General features: G+C 46.0%; 1 protein-coding gene across 1 annotated transcript in view; it reads right to left on the bottom strand.

Moving 5' to 3' along the window:
- The window catches only part of LSAMP (limbic system associated membrane protein), an 814,836-nt gene extending 798,036 nt beyond the window's left edge, over nt 1-16,800 (bottom strand). The window contains exons 1-2 of the mRNA XM_068266404.1: nt 16,655-16,800; nt 15,765-15,843 (exon numbers count right to left, since the gene is read on the bottom strand). Of these exons, the coding sequence (XP_068122505.1) occupies nt 15,765-15,843; nt 16,655-16,685 (110 nt within the window). The 5' untranslated portion in view covers nt 16,686-16,800. The remainder of the gene's footprint in view (nt 1-15,764; nt 15,844-16,654) is intronic.
- Between the last annotated feature and the right edge of the window lie 368 nt (nt 16,801-17,168).

The raw sequence follows: 17,168 nt of genomic DNA, 5'->3' as shown, positions 1-17,168 counted from the left end.
CCGTAGTGCCGCAGCTCTATAGGAGGAAGGATGTCACACCAGGCAGTTATCCGTCAGTGATCACGTCAGGCGTTCACACGTACACAAAGCAAAGAACAGATATTCACCTAACAACTGGGGTGAAATGATGGCTTAGGTGATAACGCGTTGTCACGTATACAGAGATGACTTTCACACTCTACCTCACAAAAAAAAAAAAAAAAACAGGAAAAATGCAGCCTTTCCCCTGCTTGGCATACCCAGCAATAAACGGGACCTGTTATGTTTCCGGTACTTCAAAGGGGAACTGAAGATAAAAGTATATGGAGGCTGCCATGTTTATTTCCTTTTAAACAATACCAGTTGCCTGGCAGCCCTGCTGATCCTCTGCCTCTAATACTATTAGCCATAGCCCCTGAACAAGCATGCAGCAGATCAGGTATTTCAGACTTTAAAGTCAGATCTGACAAGACTAGCTGCATGCTTGTTTCTGGTGTTATTCAGATACTACTGCAGATAAATAGACCAGCAGGGCTGCCAGGCAACTGGTATTGATTAAAAGGAAATAAATATGGCGTATACCTCTCTCTTCAGTTCCCCTTTAAAGATGCAAGCTCCAGGGCTGTCATAATTTTTTTACTCGGCAAGTCCAAAACCAGCTCACGGCATGTCAATGTCTCAACCTAAAGTCTCTCGCCAGGCAGGGCTGTGGAGTGGGAGCCAAGGAGTCAGAGCAATTTTTGGGTACCTGGAGTCTGAGTCAGTGGTTTCATAACTGAGGTGTCGGAGTTGGATTTATTTTTGTACTGACTCCACGACTCTGCCGCCAGGCATATCTGTTGTAAGTCTGTAGCCTCCCTCTTCCTCCCCCTAGTGGTAAACTATATAAATACTGTCACCTGTAGAGATCAGGGTTGAAGAAGGAGAGAAAGAATTGGACAGTTCTTTACCGATCTGGCGTGAAGGATCTTTACACTATGTCAGGAGGACAGCTTTGGAGTAAGTATCGTGGTGCTGCTGCCACTGCATGAGATGGGCGCCGGGGTGGTGCCGCAGGTAAAAATATTGGTAACTTACATTTCTGATATTTTGCAATGCACTTACCCGGCACCCATTCATTTCACACTAGAACCCTCCCCTCCTACTGCCCAAACCTAAGCGCCCCCTTCCCCATTGGCGCCAAAACAACTGCTATTGTAACTGTCTGTTTAACTCACCACTTGGGTGCCCAATTACCAACACTGTCTACAGGCATCTATTATTTAGGTGCCGAACCTTGCACCAAAATCACCTGCTGGTGATATAGGTTTGTTTTGGCAAGGGGTCCCTAGAGTTCCACTGTTCCAAAAATGGCACCAATATTTCATAAGTCATGACAGTAGAATTCTTAGATTAAAAGAGGCTACTGTTTAGGTAGCTTACATAGTTACAGCTACATATTTTGGTTAAAAAAAAGAGATCCATCTATCAAAAAAAAACAAACCAAAAAAAACTCAACACCATCCTGAACATGCCCATATCCCAGTTAATCCAAGGGAAGGCGAAAAACCGTACAAGGCCTGGGCCAATTAGCCTTAACCTCTTGAGGACTGCTGTGTTAAACCCCCCTAAAGACCAGGCACATTTTCATTAAATTGGCCACTGCAGCTTTAAGGCCAAGCTGCAGGGCCACAAAACACAGCCCACAAGTAATTCCTCCCCCCTTTTCTCCCCACCAACAGAGCTCTCTGTTGGTGGGGTCTGATGCCCCCCCCCCCCAGTGTTTGTTTGTTTATTTGTGCTTGTTTATTTGGGTTTTTTTTTAATAAAAAGTGTGGGTTTTTTTCTCCTGTTGTATACCCCCCTCCCTCCCTCCCCCGCCGGCCAATCCCTGTGATCGGCTGTCATAGGCTTCAGCCTATAACAGCCGATCACCTCCGTGGCTCAGGAGGGGACAGCCGTATCACACGGCTGTCTCCAGTACAGCGCTGCTGTTGATCGCAGCACTGTACGGGTAATTAGACGGCGATTACGCCGTCTAACAGTCTCCCGAGTGGCAATAGCCGCTCGGAGACTGAAAAGGGGGCGGAGCTCCGCCCTCCGAGAATGAGATGCGCGCGCAGCGTGTGCGCGATCTCATTCAAAACAGAGCCCCAGGACTTTACGCCAATCGCCGTTAGGCGGTCCTGGGGCTGCCGCCGCGGCCACGCCCATCAGCGTGACGCGGTCAGGAAAAGGTTAAAAGGGAAAAATTCCTTCCCATCTCCAGATGGCAGTCAGATAAATCCCTGGATCAACTCTCCTGGGAATTACCTAGTAATTATAGCCGTGGATGACTTTGAATGCCAGGAAAGCATCCAAGCCCTCTTTACATGCAGATATATAGTTTGTCATATCTACTTCCTGAGGTAAGATCTTCCATATTTTAACCACTCTCTATGTGAAGGACCCCTTTCTAAATAGATGGCAAAAACTTGTCTCCTCCATACGCAGATCATGTCCCATTGTCCGATTTACAACCCTAGGGACAAAAAGCTCCTCTGCCAAACTTTTGTATTGCCCTCTGAGGTACTAATGATTTATGATGATTGATTGATGATGATTTATACAAGTTAATCAGGTCACCTTTCAGTTGCCTATTTTCCATGCTAAATAAGCTCAGTTTGTCCAACCTTTCTTTCTAAGTGAGAACTTCCATCCCTCTCTGATTAATTGAGTTGCCCGGTGGCTGAGTATACTCTGAAAATGTAACGGACTTGTTCACAGCACTTCTGTAAAGAAACAAGGGAGGGGTGGATGGGAATAGGAGAAGATGTCCGCTTTAGATCATTGTATTGACCAAGTTCTCAAGTGACCGATAGAGTGATAACCTTATTGTCAGAGTGGAGAATAATGGAATGACTTTGCATGTAAAATACAACACGGAACTCGTTTGATGGTATTTATGAGTTTCAGCGAGAGACCCAACTTGTACATACAGTACTGTAAAATCCCTTTAAAGTAAACTTCAAGCAGGGCCAGATTTACCACAAGGCATTATAGGCTTGTGCCTACAGGCACCTTATGTAGGAGAGGTGGCTTCCCTAACCAAATGTTCCCCTACCTATTGGGAAGGTTACTGAACACTGGGGTGGGGGCACATCTGGCTCTCTATACTTGGGGGGGCATACTACCTAGATTAATGGGGGTACCAAATACTGGGGAAACTCTGGCTACCTAGTCAGGGGAGGAGGGGTGCCTATCTAATATGGGGTGTGGCCTGTGTTGAGAGGTGGAGTTTAGGGCGCCAGAACGTCTGTGCCTACAGGCTCCTGAGATGTAAATCTGGCTCTGACTTCAAGGGACCTGACCAAGTAGTTTACCATATCCAAACTGGACGCATTGTATACTCATACAGGCCCATGGTCGGGACCTGGGGACTGAGTTTACTATAGCCAGATATTTACTATATCAGAGTTTACTATAACGAGATTCTACAGTGTTTTCCAAAACCCAAATTTTAGGCACGCAGGTATTATAATTCCAGGCTTGATAACTAACACCTATCCTTACTGCTGATTTTCCATTGGAAACCAGTTGCAAATATGGAACATGCATATTTGCAGCTGGTTACCTTAAATCTCAGCTTGAAGTAGTTAGCAAAACTATTAGACTTCCAGTCGAGGGGCAGCTCTACTGGGAGTGGCCTGGATGCCTTTCTATACTTGCAGAGATGCAAGCGAGAACCAGTTCAGCACACCAGTGGGCGGGGAGTGACTGCTTTCATCCAGCATATGGGACTCATTAGAGATTGTGGTCTCGGTAACAGGAAGCACAGGCTTGAATAGCTGCTTATAGCATGAGATGTAACTAATGGATAATTACAAAGATGCCGGCCATGTGAGATTTACAACTTTGGTAAGGAAAAATTATGCGCAAATTCCCAATGTTATAACTGGGCACAGAGTACATCTTTGAAGCTGAGAATGGATAGTTCCTGCAGGTGCTCTTTGTCGGCTATGGGCGGCCACGTGATCGGACATATTTTGTCTTTTGGGCATGTGCTGTGAGGAAAGAACCGATGTAATTTACATTCGAGTATGGTTTCAATTGCTCCTGCTCCTTAAATGAGCAGATATCAGTCAGTCAGCCTCAATAGTGTTGCAAAAGTTCATAACGTGTGGGGAGTAGAGTTTGTCTTTGGAGAAATTTGTACACACCTCGACCCGAGTCTCATGCAAATCAATCCTCCACCTGTTCCTCTTCAGCAGGAAGGTAAGCGAGCTCCTGTAACAAGACTAGGCCTAGATGGTCCTTTTCTAGAAGATAATTGGTCTCAATGGGCAAGGCTAGAATTGTTCACATATCTTCTACAAGACATGCCTAGGTATTCCCGTATATTCATACTCTGAGGTCCAGAAATACACGTAACTATGATGTTGAATTATAAACACAAATAATATAACAATAAAGCAATATTGTTATAACGAATGTATATAACACACACACAGAGGCATAACCATAAATCATGGGGCAGAAATGGTAGTCGATTAATGCATTATAATAATAATAATAATCTGAACATTTGTATAGCGCTTTTCTCCTGTAGGACTCAAAGCGCTCAAGAGCTGCAAGCCACTGGGACGCGCTCAGGAGGCCACCCTGCAGTTTTAGGGAGTCTTGCCTTGAACTCCTTACTGAATAGGTACTTGACCCTAGCCAGGATTCGAACCCTGGTCTCCCATGTCAAAGGCAGAGCCCTTAACCAGTACACTATCCAGCCACATGACATTCATTGCCCCCCATCGAACGTGGCTGTGTGTGGAAGGAATCAATCACAATCAGATCACACTCTGATCGGAGAGTGATCATTTGGATTGGCTCATAATCAAGATGGGTACGGGTACCTTAAAAAAATACTGGCTAAATGTGAATATACAGTAGTAAATAAAAAAACACTTGGATTAAAAAGATTAAATTAAACCTGAAGGAAAATAAACTTATGAGATAATGAATGTGTAGTACAGCTAAGAAATAGAGCATTAGTAGCAAAGAAAATAGTCTCATATTGTTTTCCAGTAAAGGAAGAGTTAAAAAAAAAAACTTCAGCTGTTATCTATGCAAAAGAGCTTCTCTGAGCACTTACACCCAGTGGGTCCAAAACAGTCCTGTTTTCTGAAGCACTTAAACAGACTAGAAACAGTAAAAGACAGCTTGAGATAAGGTTTTACTGCAGGAAAGTTCAACGGGTCATTATTTATGCTTTGTTTTATAGTTTAAAGACTGAATGTACTTTTAAAACGGCAACTGTGACAGAATGATGCAATTTAAAAAAAAACTATATAACTGAAAATAAAAATATGAGACCTTTTTATTTGCTACTAACGTTCTATTCCTTAACTGTATTACACATACAATTCATATCATAAGGTTTTTTTCCGCTTTAAATGTAAGTAAAGAAAGTCCACAAGATAACTTCTACACCCATGAGTGCTCAGAGAACTTGGATAAAAAAAAGAGTAAGGGAAAGTAAAAAATCATCCACAAGATAACTTTTACACCCATGAGTCCTCAAAGAACTAAGACCACCATACACTTGGGATTGATTTACTTGCAGTATGATGTACAACAACCATGAGTAACATGGCGCTTATCATGACCTTCAGACTGTACTGCGTGTACTCCTATTTGTTATTGCCTGAGGAAGCAGGAATACACCTGTGAAACGCGTTGCATGGTTGTCTGGAGTACATAAATAAACCTGTTGTTGTTAGAAAGCTGACAGTATCTTGTCTACTTCAAGGAGGCGAGTCCACCACAACCTCCTGAGGGATTGTAAACTTTTTAGTACCTTTTATCCTGCTGGCGCCTCTGCTCACTCTTATATTACCAATATCCACCCCTGGTGGAGGGGTCGAGCCCCATCTCTTTTTTCCTGATCTACAGAGAGCGACTTTTAATCCTGAGTGAGGACAGGTCTAATCTCCTCACCTGCCTATACAGTGGTTACCTAGGAGGTAACCCACTTTTGTGAGTATATACACTATATACTTTTCAATTCCAACCTATAGTTTTGCTTACTACACTATATTGGGCTCTCGGTGTCCCCACTTTTGTTTATGAGTAACATTTAGTAATGTTATTTCATAAAGTTTTGAGAATAGTGCACAAAAACAAAATTAACATATTTTAGCATATGCTGCCATATGAGGTATTTCAGACTGCAAACAAATAGATCAGTAGAACAGCCAGGCAACTGGTATTGTTATGGCTAATGGGAGTCTTACAAAAAAACAAAAAAAAAAAGAAACCAGATCCTTACCTAAGGAGAGGGAAGGCTCGGTCCTAATGAGCCCTCACTCTCCTCTCCTGGAGCCCTCGGTGCAGCAATGTCTGCCCTGTTTAAATCCCCGGTATAAGGGGGCCTTCAGAAGTCTTCGGGAGGACTCGGTTCCATACTGCGCATGTGCAAGTGTGTGAGAGAGGGCGCTCGTGCGTGTGCAGTATGGAGCGGCCCATGTTTGGGAGCACTCGGGATCCCCAAGACTTCAGAAGCCTCCCTTTGGCGGTGCAGAGAGTAGTATTTGACTAATTTAGTCAAATACGGCTACGGGTGAGCCAGCACTGGAACGGGCACCAAGAGAGGAGAGTCTCATTAGCACCCAGAGCCTTCCCTCTCCCTAGGTGAGTATCTGGCTTTTTTTTTAAGGTTCCCGTTGACTTTGAAGAGGAAATAAATATGGTAGCCTCCATCTTTCTCTAACTTAACCACTTCCCGACCGCCGTACATACAATTGGCGGCCGGGAAGTGGACCCCGCATGGGCGGCGCGATCGCGTCATTCGTGACGCGATCGGCCGCCGGGGACTGGCTCCGCCCACCTCGCGCTGTAACCCGCCGGCCGTTCGGAAGCGCCGGCGGGTTACTAGCTCCCGGATCGCCGCATGGATTACGTATAATAGGCTTTGTAATGTATACAAAGCCTATTATACAGGTTGCCTCCTGCCCTGGTGGTCCCAGTGTCCGAGGGACCACCAGGGCAGGCTGCAGCCACCCTAGTCTGCACCCAAGCACACTGATTTCACCCCCCCCTGCCCCCCGATCGCCCACAGCACCCCTCAGCCCCCCCCCCCCTGCCCACCCCCTAGACCACTGTTTGCACCCAATCACCCCCCTAATCACCCATCAATCACTCCCTGTCACTATCTGTCAACGCTATTTTTTTTATTCCCTAAACTGCCCCCTGCTCCCTCCTGATCACCCCCCCAGCCCTCAGATTCTCCCCAGACCCCCCCCCCCCTGTGTACTGTATGCATCTATCCCCCTGATCACCTGTCAATCACCTGTCAATCACCCATCAATCACCCCCTGTCACTGCCACCCATCAATCACCCACTGTCACTGCCACCCATCAATCAGCCCTTAACCTGCCCCTTGCGGGCAATCTGATCACCCACCCACACCAATAGATCGCCCGCAGATTCGACGTCCGATCACCTCCCAAGTGCAGTGTTTACATCTGTTCTCTACCCTAAACACCCACTAATTACCCATCAATCACCCCCTGTCACTGCTACCCATCAGATTAGACCCCTATCTGCCCCTAGGGCACTCAATCACCTGCCCACACCCTCAGAACGCCCTCAGACCCCAGCCCTGATCACCTCGCCAGTGCATTGATTGCATCTATTCCCCCCTCTAATCACACCTTGAGACACCCATCAATCACCTCCTGTCACCCCCTAGCACACCTACCCATCAGATCAGGCCCTAATTTGCCCCGTGTGGGCTCCTGATCACTCGGCCAAACCCTCAGATCCCCCTCAGACCCCCTTCCGATCACCTCCCCAGTGCATTGATTGCATCTATTTTCCCCTCTAACCACCCTCTGAGACACCCATCAATCACCTCCTGTCACCCCCCCCTAGCACTCCTATCCATCAGATCAGGCCCAATACAACCTGTCATCTAAAAGGCCACCCTGCTTATGACCGGTTCCACAAAATTCGCCCCCTCATAGACCACCTGTCATCAAAATTTGCAGATGACATTTGGTTTCCAGACTACTCACGGTTTTGGGCGCGTAAAATGCCAGGGCGGTATAGGAACCCCACAAGTGACCCCATTTTAGAAAAAAGACACCCCAAGGTATTCTGTTAGGTTTATGACGAGTTCATAGAAAATTTTATTTTTTGTCAAAAGTTAGCGGAAATTGATTTTTATTGTTTTTTTTTTCACAAAGTGTCATCACTAACTTGTGACAAAAAATAAAATCTTCTATAAACTCACCATACACCTAACGGAATACCTTGGGGTGTCTTCTTTCTAAAATGGGGTCACTTGTGGTGTTCCTATACTGCCCTGGCATTTTAGGGGCCCTAAACCGTGAGGAGTAGTCTAGAAAACAAATGCCTCAAAATGACCTGTGAATAGGACGTTGGGCCCCTTAGCGCACCTAGGCTGCAAAAAAGTGTCACACATGTGGTACAGCCGTACTCAGGAAAAGTAGTATAATGTGTTTTGGGGTGTATTTTTACACATACCCATGCTAGGTGGGAGAAATCTCTCTGTAAATGGACAATTGTGTGTAAAAAAAAAATCAAACAATTGTCATTTACAGAGATATTTCTCCCACACCGGCATGGGTATGTGTAAAAATTCACCCCAAAACACATTATACTACTTCTCTTGAGTACGGCAGTACCACATGTGTGGCACTTTTTACACCCCAAGTGCACTAAGGGGCCCAAAGTCCAATGAGTACCTTTAGGATTTCACAGGTCATTTTGCGACATTTGGTTTCAAGACTACTCCTCACGGTTTAGGGCCCCTAAAATGCCAGGGCAGTATAGTAACCCCACAAATGACCCCATTCTAGAAAGAAGACACCCCAAGGTATTCTGTTAGGAGTATGGTGAGTTCATAGAAGATTTTATTTTTTGTCACACGTGACACTTTGTGAAAAAAAAACAATTAAAATCAATTTCCGCTAACTTGTGACAAAAAAATAAAAACTTCTATGAACTCACCATACTCCTAACGGAATACCTTGGGGTGTCTTCTTTCTAAAATGGGGTCATTAGTGGGGTTCCTATACTGCCCTGGCATTTTAGGGGCCCTAAACCGTGAGGAGTAGTCTTGAAACAAAAATGACCTGTGAAATCCTAAAGGTACTCATTGGACTTTGGGCCCCTTAGCGCAGTTAGGGTGCAAAAAAGTGCCACACATGTGGTATCTCCGTACTCAGGAGAAGTAGTATAATGTGTTTTGGGGTGTATTTTTACACATACCCATGCTGAGTGGGAGAAATATCTCTGTAAATGGACAATTGTGTGTAAAAAAAAATCAAACAATTGTCATTTACAGAGATATTTCTCCCACCCAGCATGGGTATGTGTAAAAATACACCCCAAAACACATTATACTACTTCTCCTGAGTACGGCAATACCACATGATTGGCACTTTTTTTGCAGCCTAACTGCGCTAAGGGGTCCAAAGTCCAATGAGCACCTTTAGGCTTTACAGGGGTGCTTACAATTTAGCACCCCCCAAAATGTCAGGACAGTAAACACACCCCACAAATGACCCCATTTTGGAAAGTAGACACTTCAAGGTATTCAGAGAGGGGCATAGTGAGTCCGTGGCAGATTTCATTTTTTTTGTTGTCGCAAGTTAGAAGAAATTGAAACTTTTTTTTTTTTTTTTTTTGTCACAAAGTGTCATTTTCCGCTTACTTGTGACAAAAAATAATATCTTCTATGAACTCACTATGCCTCTCACTGAATACTTTGGGATGTCTTCTTTCCAAAATGGGGTCATTTGGGGGGTATTTATACTATCCTGGAATTCTACCACCTCATGAAACATGACAGGTGGTCAGAAAAGTCAGAGATGCTGGAAAATGGGAAAATTCACTTTTTGCACCATAGTTTGTAAACGCTATAACTTTTACCCAAACCAATAAATATAGGCTGAATGGGTTTTTTTTTAATCAAAAACATGTTTGTCCACATTTTTCGTGCTGCATGTATACAGAAATTTTACTTTATTTGAAAAATGTCAGCACAGAAAGTTAAAAAAATCATTTTTTTGACAAAATTCATGTCTTTTTTGATGAATATAATAAAAAGTAAAAATCGCAGCAGCAATCAAATAGCACCAAAAGAAAGCTTTATTAGTGACAAGAAAAGAATCAAAAATTCATTTAGGTGGTAGGTTGTATGAGCGAGCAATAAACCGTGAAAGCTGCAGTGGTCTGAATGGAAAAAAAGGGTCTGGTCCTTAAGGGGGGTAAAGCCCACGGTCCTCAAGTGGTTAAGTTGACCTTTAAAGCCATGGGAATTGGGCATTAAAGTTGGCATGGTAATCTTTGTGTAAAACCTTTACAGTATAACGCTGGTTCGCGCTTGATGTTTGAAAACATCCATCTTCCCATCCACAACCCGGTCTTTAAAGGGAACCTGAACTGAGTAAAATTATTTAAAATAAACACATGATGCAGCTGAAAATGAATATTACATACTTACCTCACAGTCAGTTCCTCTCAGAAGCTCACCATTTTCTTCTTACAGCGATCCCTTCCAGTTCTGACAAGATTTTGTCTGAACTGAAATATACCAGTTGCTGTCAGTTATGTATCAGCAGCTGTCAGTTACAACTGAATGTGCAAGGTAATGTCCGTGTTTTCCTATGGCTCAAGTAGGAGATATAACAGTTTAACAGTGTGCTGACCAGGAAGTTGTTATGGGGTAATAGCCATTTTCAAAATGGAGGGCGGAGAATTCTATCGATCACGGGGGACAAACAGGATGCAGGAGAGGAGAGAGATTGATGAGTAGACTACATGGGAGGTAAGTATGACCTGTGTATGTTTATTTTGACTTTTTATTTTCAGTTCAGGTTCTCTTTAAAATCGTACTCTGACCAAAGATGAAGTGTTTTGGATAGACTATGGACCATCTAGTTACTGGTTTCTGGTCTCTCCATGGAGGATAGTCCTCCATAGTTCTGCTTCACTGTCTTGGATGATCACTGGGATAGGATGTACATGGAATCAACAGAACTCCATGTTTTAACCCCCTTGGCGGTATGAAAAATACCGCCAGGGGGAAGCGCAACAGTTTTTTTTAATTTTTTTTTTTTTTTTATCATGTAGCGAGCCGAGGGCTCGCTACATGATAGCCGCTGCTCAGCGGCATCCCCCCAGCCCCGCCGATCGCCTCCGGCGATAGGCGATCAGGAAATCCCGTTCAAAGAACGGGATTTCCTGGAGGGCTTCCCCCGTCGCCATGGCGACGGGGCGGGATGACGTCACCGACGTCAGCGACGTCGGGACGTCATTGGGAGACCCGATCCACCCCTCGGCGCTGCCTGGCACTGATTGGCCAGGCAGCGCTCGGGGTCTGGGGGGGGGGGGGGGGCCGCGCGCCGCACCGGATAGCGGCGATCGGGCGCGCGGCGGCGGCGATCGGGGTGCTGGCGCAGCTAGCAAAGTGCTAGCTGCGTCCAGCAAAAAAAAAATTAAGCAAATCGGCCCAGCAGGGCCTGAGCGGCACCCTCCGGCGGCTTACCCCGTGTCACACACGGGGTTACCGCTAAGGAGGTTAATGGCTAATGTACATTGCCCTTCACTTCCTGTCCTGATGACCATTTGCTGAGAAAGGAAGTAAGGAAAATTACTCCCAATGGAAATTCAAAAAGAAAAAAACCTGAGAGAGGTTTCAATACCTGCCAACTTTATCCCAAACCTAATCAAAGCCAGGGCTTAAAGCAGACCTCCGATGTAAAACATAAAATCCCCACTATCACTACAGGGAGCAGAAATTATAACAGAGTAGCAGGAACAAATGTCTAAAAATAAACCACTTGTGCCATACAACTCAAGTTTTGTTGGTTAGCCACACCCCTTTTCTGAAAGAGTACCATGGGTAAAAAAGAAGGGGGGTGGGACCAGTCACAGTATCATTCTCCCTCTTTTTCACTTTGGAATTTACAGCAGAGGTCTACTTTAACATTAGATTGCAAGAACTTTAGTGGCACTAGGTCCTCCCACCAAGTTATCTACCAAGAATCAGATGTAGATTATGAAAAATAGCCTTACCATTGTACCAACATGTTACTGGAAGCATGTTTTACTGTCACATTTGGCAAAATACTCCGTTGAGAAGCCCGGCAAGTCTCCAGGCTGCCAAAACTCTACAGAGGTCTTCCAGCTTCCTGGGGCAACCACACAAGTTTATAATGGCATCCATTTATTCATGCTATGGACCTTAGCAGTAGGCCATGCTCTGATCCACACAAGTGGATACTGTGGAAATATATTACCCCAGATAGTCCCCTGGTGACCACTGACCGTCAATCCCCTTGCACCAAAAGCACAACCTCCAGGTTGTGCTTTTGGTGCAAGGCGATTGGTAGTCAGTAGTCACCAGGGGACTATCTGGGTAATATAGCACCTATGGCAAAAACTGAAATTGCGTCCCATATCTATTTACGCCCCATATCCAATCGTGCCCCATATTGCCCCAGGTTTCCCTCCAGTATAGATATCCACAGGTGTCCGCCCCAGTATATGCAGGCAGAGGTGCCCCTCAGTATTTGTAGTGAGAATTAGCCCCCCAGTATTGTTAATCAGAGGTAGCACCCAGTATAGGTCACCAGAGTTAGCCACTCGGTATAAGTAGTCATCCAGAGGTCACCCCTAGCATAAGTATCCAGAAGTAGCCCTTCCAGTATAGATAGTCAACCTTTTTAGGTTGCCCTCCCAGCATAGGTAATTAGACAAGCCCCCCCCCTCCCCCAGCATAGGCTGCCAGAGTTATCCCCCCCCCCCCCCCCCAAGTATAAGTAACAAGCAACACCCCTCAGTATGGTGGTGGAGCACGAGGGAGGTGGGGTAAGCCATAGTGCCCATGGTGCTGTGACGCCCATGGCATGAGCCATGCCTGCACCCCTTTAGATACGCCTCTGGTGGTCACGTGACTACAATTCCAGGCTAGAGAGACTTCCCTGACAATAAACTTTAAGGGCCCATTCCCATGTAGACAAACAACTGAGCTTTCACCGCTACCGTTGCCACTAATCGCTCACATAGTTTTGCATGTTTGTCCACAGCCTACACCATTTAGAAATTTGTCAACGCGGAGAACGCCAGAAGAACGTCAAGTGAAAGTGAACAGCTCACTTTGGAGGCGTTCGCCGCCCAAAACGCTGCAGGTGACAATTTTCCACCACCTGCTCGCAGCGAGGCTGAACGAATGTTGATAACGACCACCTGTTTCCGCCTTCGCCAACGTCCCTATCGGTTCCCTTGTACGCCACAGCCCGGGGGGGGGTAAGCAATGTTCTTCTCAGCGGCAACAACACCAGCAAAAGCGAGCATTTAAATGCATGAATCACCCCTTACGTACGGTGATGCAAATAAGTATGCGTTCAGCCAATCAGGCTTGGCGGCCGACTTCCGGGGATATCCTGGGAAGAATTGCGCTCTGTTCTTCCTTAGCAAATTTACTGCAAATTCCAAGAAAGCTCCTCTGATATCCTTCTACTGGGCAACATCTGCCAGGCGGCATCGCAGAGGACATAGCCGCCGTCTATCGGAGAAGCTCCCTAGATTTGCCATTGCCATAAACCAACCTACGCATTTACCCTTTATAACATAACCTCTTCAGAAGGATGCTACGTCTCTCGTTTTTAATGTATCGCATAATCTCCTCAACGCACGCACCGCTAGCAGATACATTTAAGCGCGTCAGCAGTTCCACCACGGTCGGCGTCAACGCAGTGAGGAATGACACTGAGCAATACGCTCACTCGAGCCGCGCGTTAACCTCCCACGTGCCGAGGTGGGCCGTTAATACATCTCACGCATATCCTCATCATCCTCAGCCTCTCATGGCTGGCTCCGGCCACGATACCAGTAGCACAGAGCGTTTTGGCCTTGACGTTCCTCTACGCGCTCATTAAAACGGCGGGCCAGATCATCGCTCTTCCATCCATCGGTCTCTGGATGGGAAGAGGTTACTTCGACGCAAGCCTTAGAGATCCTCGTTAAAATATTCCTTAACCCCCCCAGCACTGGGGAGCCGCACTGCAATTTGTTCTTGTCTGCCCTGTAAGCAGGGAGGATGCAACGTAGCAAGGGAATCAGTCTCTCTTAATCATTTTCACATGATAAGATGAGTCAATCTTCACACAGAGCATCTTTACAGGTACGGTAGAGGCAGAGAGGAAGCCTGGTTGTGAAGGAACACAGAACCACCAAAGCATATTATAATCTGACTTACCAATAGGTCTTAGGCTAGCTGTAGAGATGAGATGACCATGTTTTTATGGTCATCTCTGGGAATTATTTCATGGAGGACATTGAGGCAGGCCCAGGATGATTGACCTTGGTGGGGTGGGGGGTTATTAGCGGTCTTAAAATGTCTATTCGCCTAATATCAATACCACTGGCCATGAATAAACATGAACGCCCGGTTGGAACGATTGTGCATGTTTACTGATTCTGAATACCTCTGGACAACCAACATAAGTCTAATACACAGCAACAACAGCATTGCAAGAGCAAAAAATCATCTCATAACACGAGCATTGGTGTGAGAAAGCTTTGGTGAATTAAAAAGGGGTCTTAACGCAGTACTTGGGGGGGAGGGGGTCTTTTTTCTAAAACATCTCGTGGTGACTCCAGGCAGCTTTATAACAGATGCGAGCACGGATGTGTATCATGGACATGGAGTACGGATTTAGAAGGTGAGTCAGAGCAAGAGATTTTATCAGCAAATGATGATGTGCAATAATCTTTATAAATAGAATATTAGAAAGTTGTAGGATTGGTGGAATCGGGTTGGATTTCTGGATAATCTCTAAATGCTGTGTAGACCCCCCTCAGTGCTGCTTTTACCTCTGCAGATACTGGTGAAAATAATAAACAGTGATAAATGACAACCTATCAGTCATAAAGAGACAGAGGGCTGCATGTACTAAGGCAAGCAAGGAGGGGGGGGTCACAACTCCCGACATTAGTTTCCAAAGGGACCCCTGTGTGGTTAACACGACTCATAACGTTGCTTCTTCTCATCAACGGTGCCACTGCACAGCTCAATCCTGATTGGTGCAAAGATTGGCACATCAATTAGAGAATTGTTGTGGCCGTACAGAGCAGTGAAGTAGAGTCTGGGCTCTGTGGTGGAATCCTGAGCTACGGATAGCTCTCGTTTCCTAACACGGCTCGCCGTGACGCCTCTCGGTCAACAAGTTCTGCACGTTATCTACTACGCCACTCACACAACTGATTACATCAGTCATTGCATAGAGTTGACTTTTGACCTCCGCAGGAGGCCTTACAGATGTCCTTCATTCTGCATTTCATAAACATATCTTGCCATGCTGGGCCCATTCGCACTTACGCGTTTTACGTGCGTTTTTTGTTGCGTTCAGAATTTGCCAGCAATGCCGACTAGAAAGTTAACCATGTCTAAAATGCTTCTGAACGGCAATAAAACCGCTTATAAAATGTGTAAACTTTAGAATTAAAATAAAAGCGTTCTAAAACAGCGACCGCGCTAAACCAGAGAGGTGCGAATGAGGCTCCAAACCAATATGATGCCACCAGAAAGTCAGATGCCTGGATCACGACAGCGGAGTCGTTTAATGCAACGCTTAATGCCTGCTTATTAAGCAGAGCAGTATAGCGCTCCTTTGCTTCCTCGCTGGCTGTTGTGGTCCAGCATCAGGCATCCAGCAGCATGTCAACACACAGAGATAGAGAGAGACAGAGAGAGAGAGAGAGAATAATAATATAAAAAGGCGGGCGTTGCGCCCCCTACCTGAGAACCGCTGTATCCCCTTGCCGGACGGTCATGTTATCCGTACTCTTGTTTAAATCCAGACTGCGTGCAGGCAGCCCTGTGGGGAGAAGGCAGAGGAGTCTTAGGAGGAACAGAGGTAAATGATTCCTGTCCGCTTGCAATCTCCAAACCATGGTCACCAACTCAAGAGAAGACAATTTTTTCCCCCAATTTTTTTTTTTGTTTTTCTTCCCAAATTTTTCCAACCGCCACGCTAACGCCACACAGTCCGACACACACACAACTTGCTGCCAAGGCGCACCAAACCGAGGGGTTCAAATAATACAAAAATATCTGCAAAGAGAAGTAGCAAACACACAAAAAATGCAAAAAAAAAAAAAAAAGTCTTATTCCACAAATTCCAGGTTAAAATTCCAGAAAAGCGATAGGCAAAATTTCCCAAAGTGTAAATCTCATCAATGATGTGCTGGAGAAGGGGGGGGGGCTCTCCCCGATAATCAAGGGGGGGGGAAAAGGAGGGGGGGAGATCTCAGAAGGGGAGAAAAGGGGGGTGTGTAGATTCCGTAGGCTGCGTTCTATTTATCTTTGATAGGTAGCGTGTGATTATTTTTAGTGCCGGGAGAATGGAAAAAATGGAATTATCCAGAGGCAGAAATCCCGGGAACAATCCAAGAGTGCAGGAAAAGTGCGAAGCGGAGAGAGCGAAGAGGATGCTGCTGCTGCTGCTGCTGAGGCTGTATACACAGATTCTTCACACTAACCCACTTTCCCAAGCTCACAGATGGATGGAGAGGAGAGAGAGGCAGGGAGGGGGGATGAGAGGGGATGGAGGAGGATCTCTCTATGCAAGGCAAGGGACCTGCTTGTACTGGAGGCGAAGCAAAACACACACAAGCCCGGGCTTTTACCAACAGTAATCCCCTCCCAGCACCTATTCATCCGCGCCAGTGCTGGAGACGCTTGTACCGGGATGTCGCCGGAGAGCGTGGAACAGCCCCGGTGTGTCTGGCCGCCACCGCCGAGGACAGCCGGAGATGGCCTGAGCGTCTTTGCGAGCCCTGCAAGTCAACGGATCGAAGCTGCGGTCCACGCACATGTTCAGGACAAGCGTTCTCCCTGCAGGGCAGAGATTAGAACGCTCAGAAAACGTGAAGCGAGGGGAGTAGGGAAGGCGCCGGCGGTGGCGATCGTGTTTATTTATTTCTTTAGCAGAATGCCACTTGCCTAGAGGTGGTTCTGATTTTTCTTGGCCTGGACATTGGAGGGGGCCGCGGGGAATTCATGTGATCCAGGAACGATCAGGGCCACATCACACTACATGTGATCCCGATATTGATGGGATTTTACATGCGACTCCGATTTTTGATGCAAATAAAAAAAGTCTTGCATAATGTGTTTTTTTCTGCATTTTTCTTCTTGTGT

The sequence above is a fragment of the Hyperolius riggenbachi genome, chromosome 2, assembly GCF_040937935.1.
Source record: "Hyperolius riggenbachi isolate aHypRig1 chromosome 2, aHypRig1.pri, whole genome shotgun sequence".
Taxonomy (NCBI): Eukaryota; Metazoa; Chordata; class Amphibia; order Anura; family Hyperoliidae; genus Hyperolius; species Hyperolius riggenbachi.
This window is presented reverse-complemented; position numbering and strand designations above follow the sequence as displayed.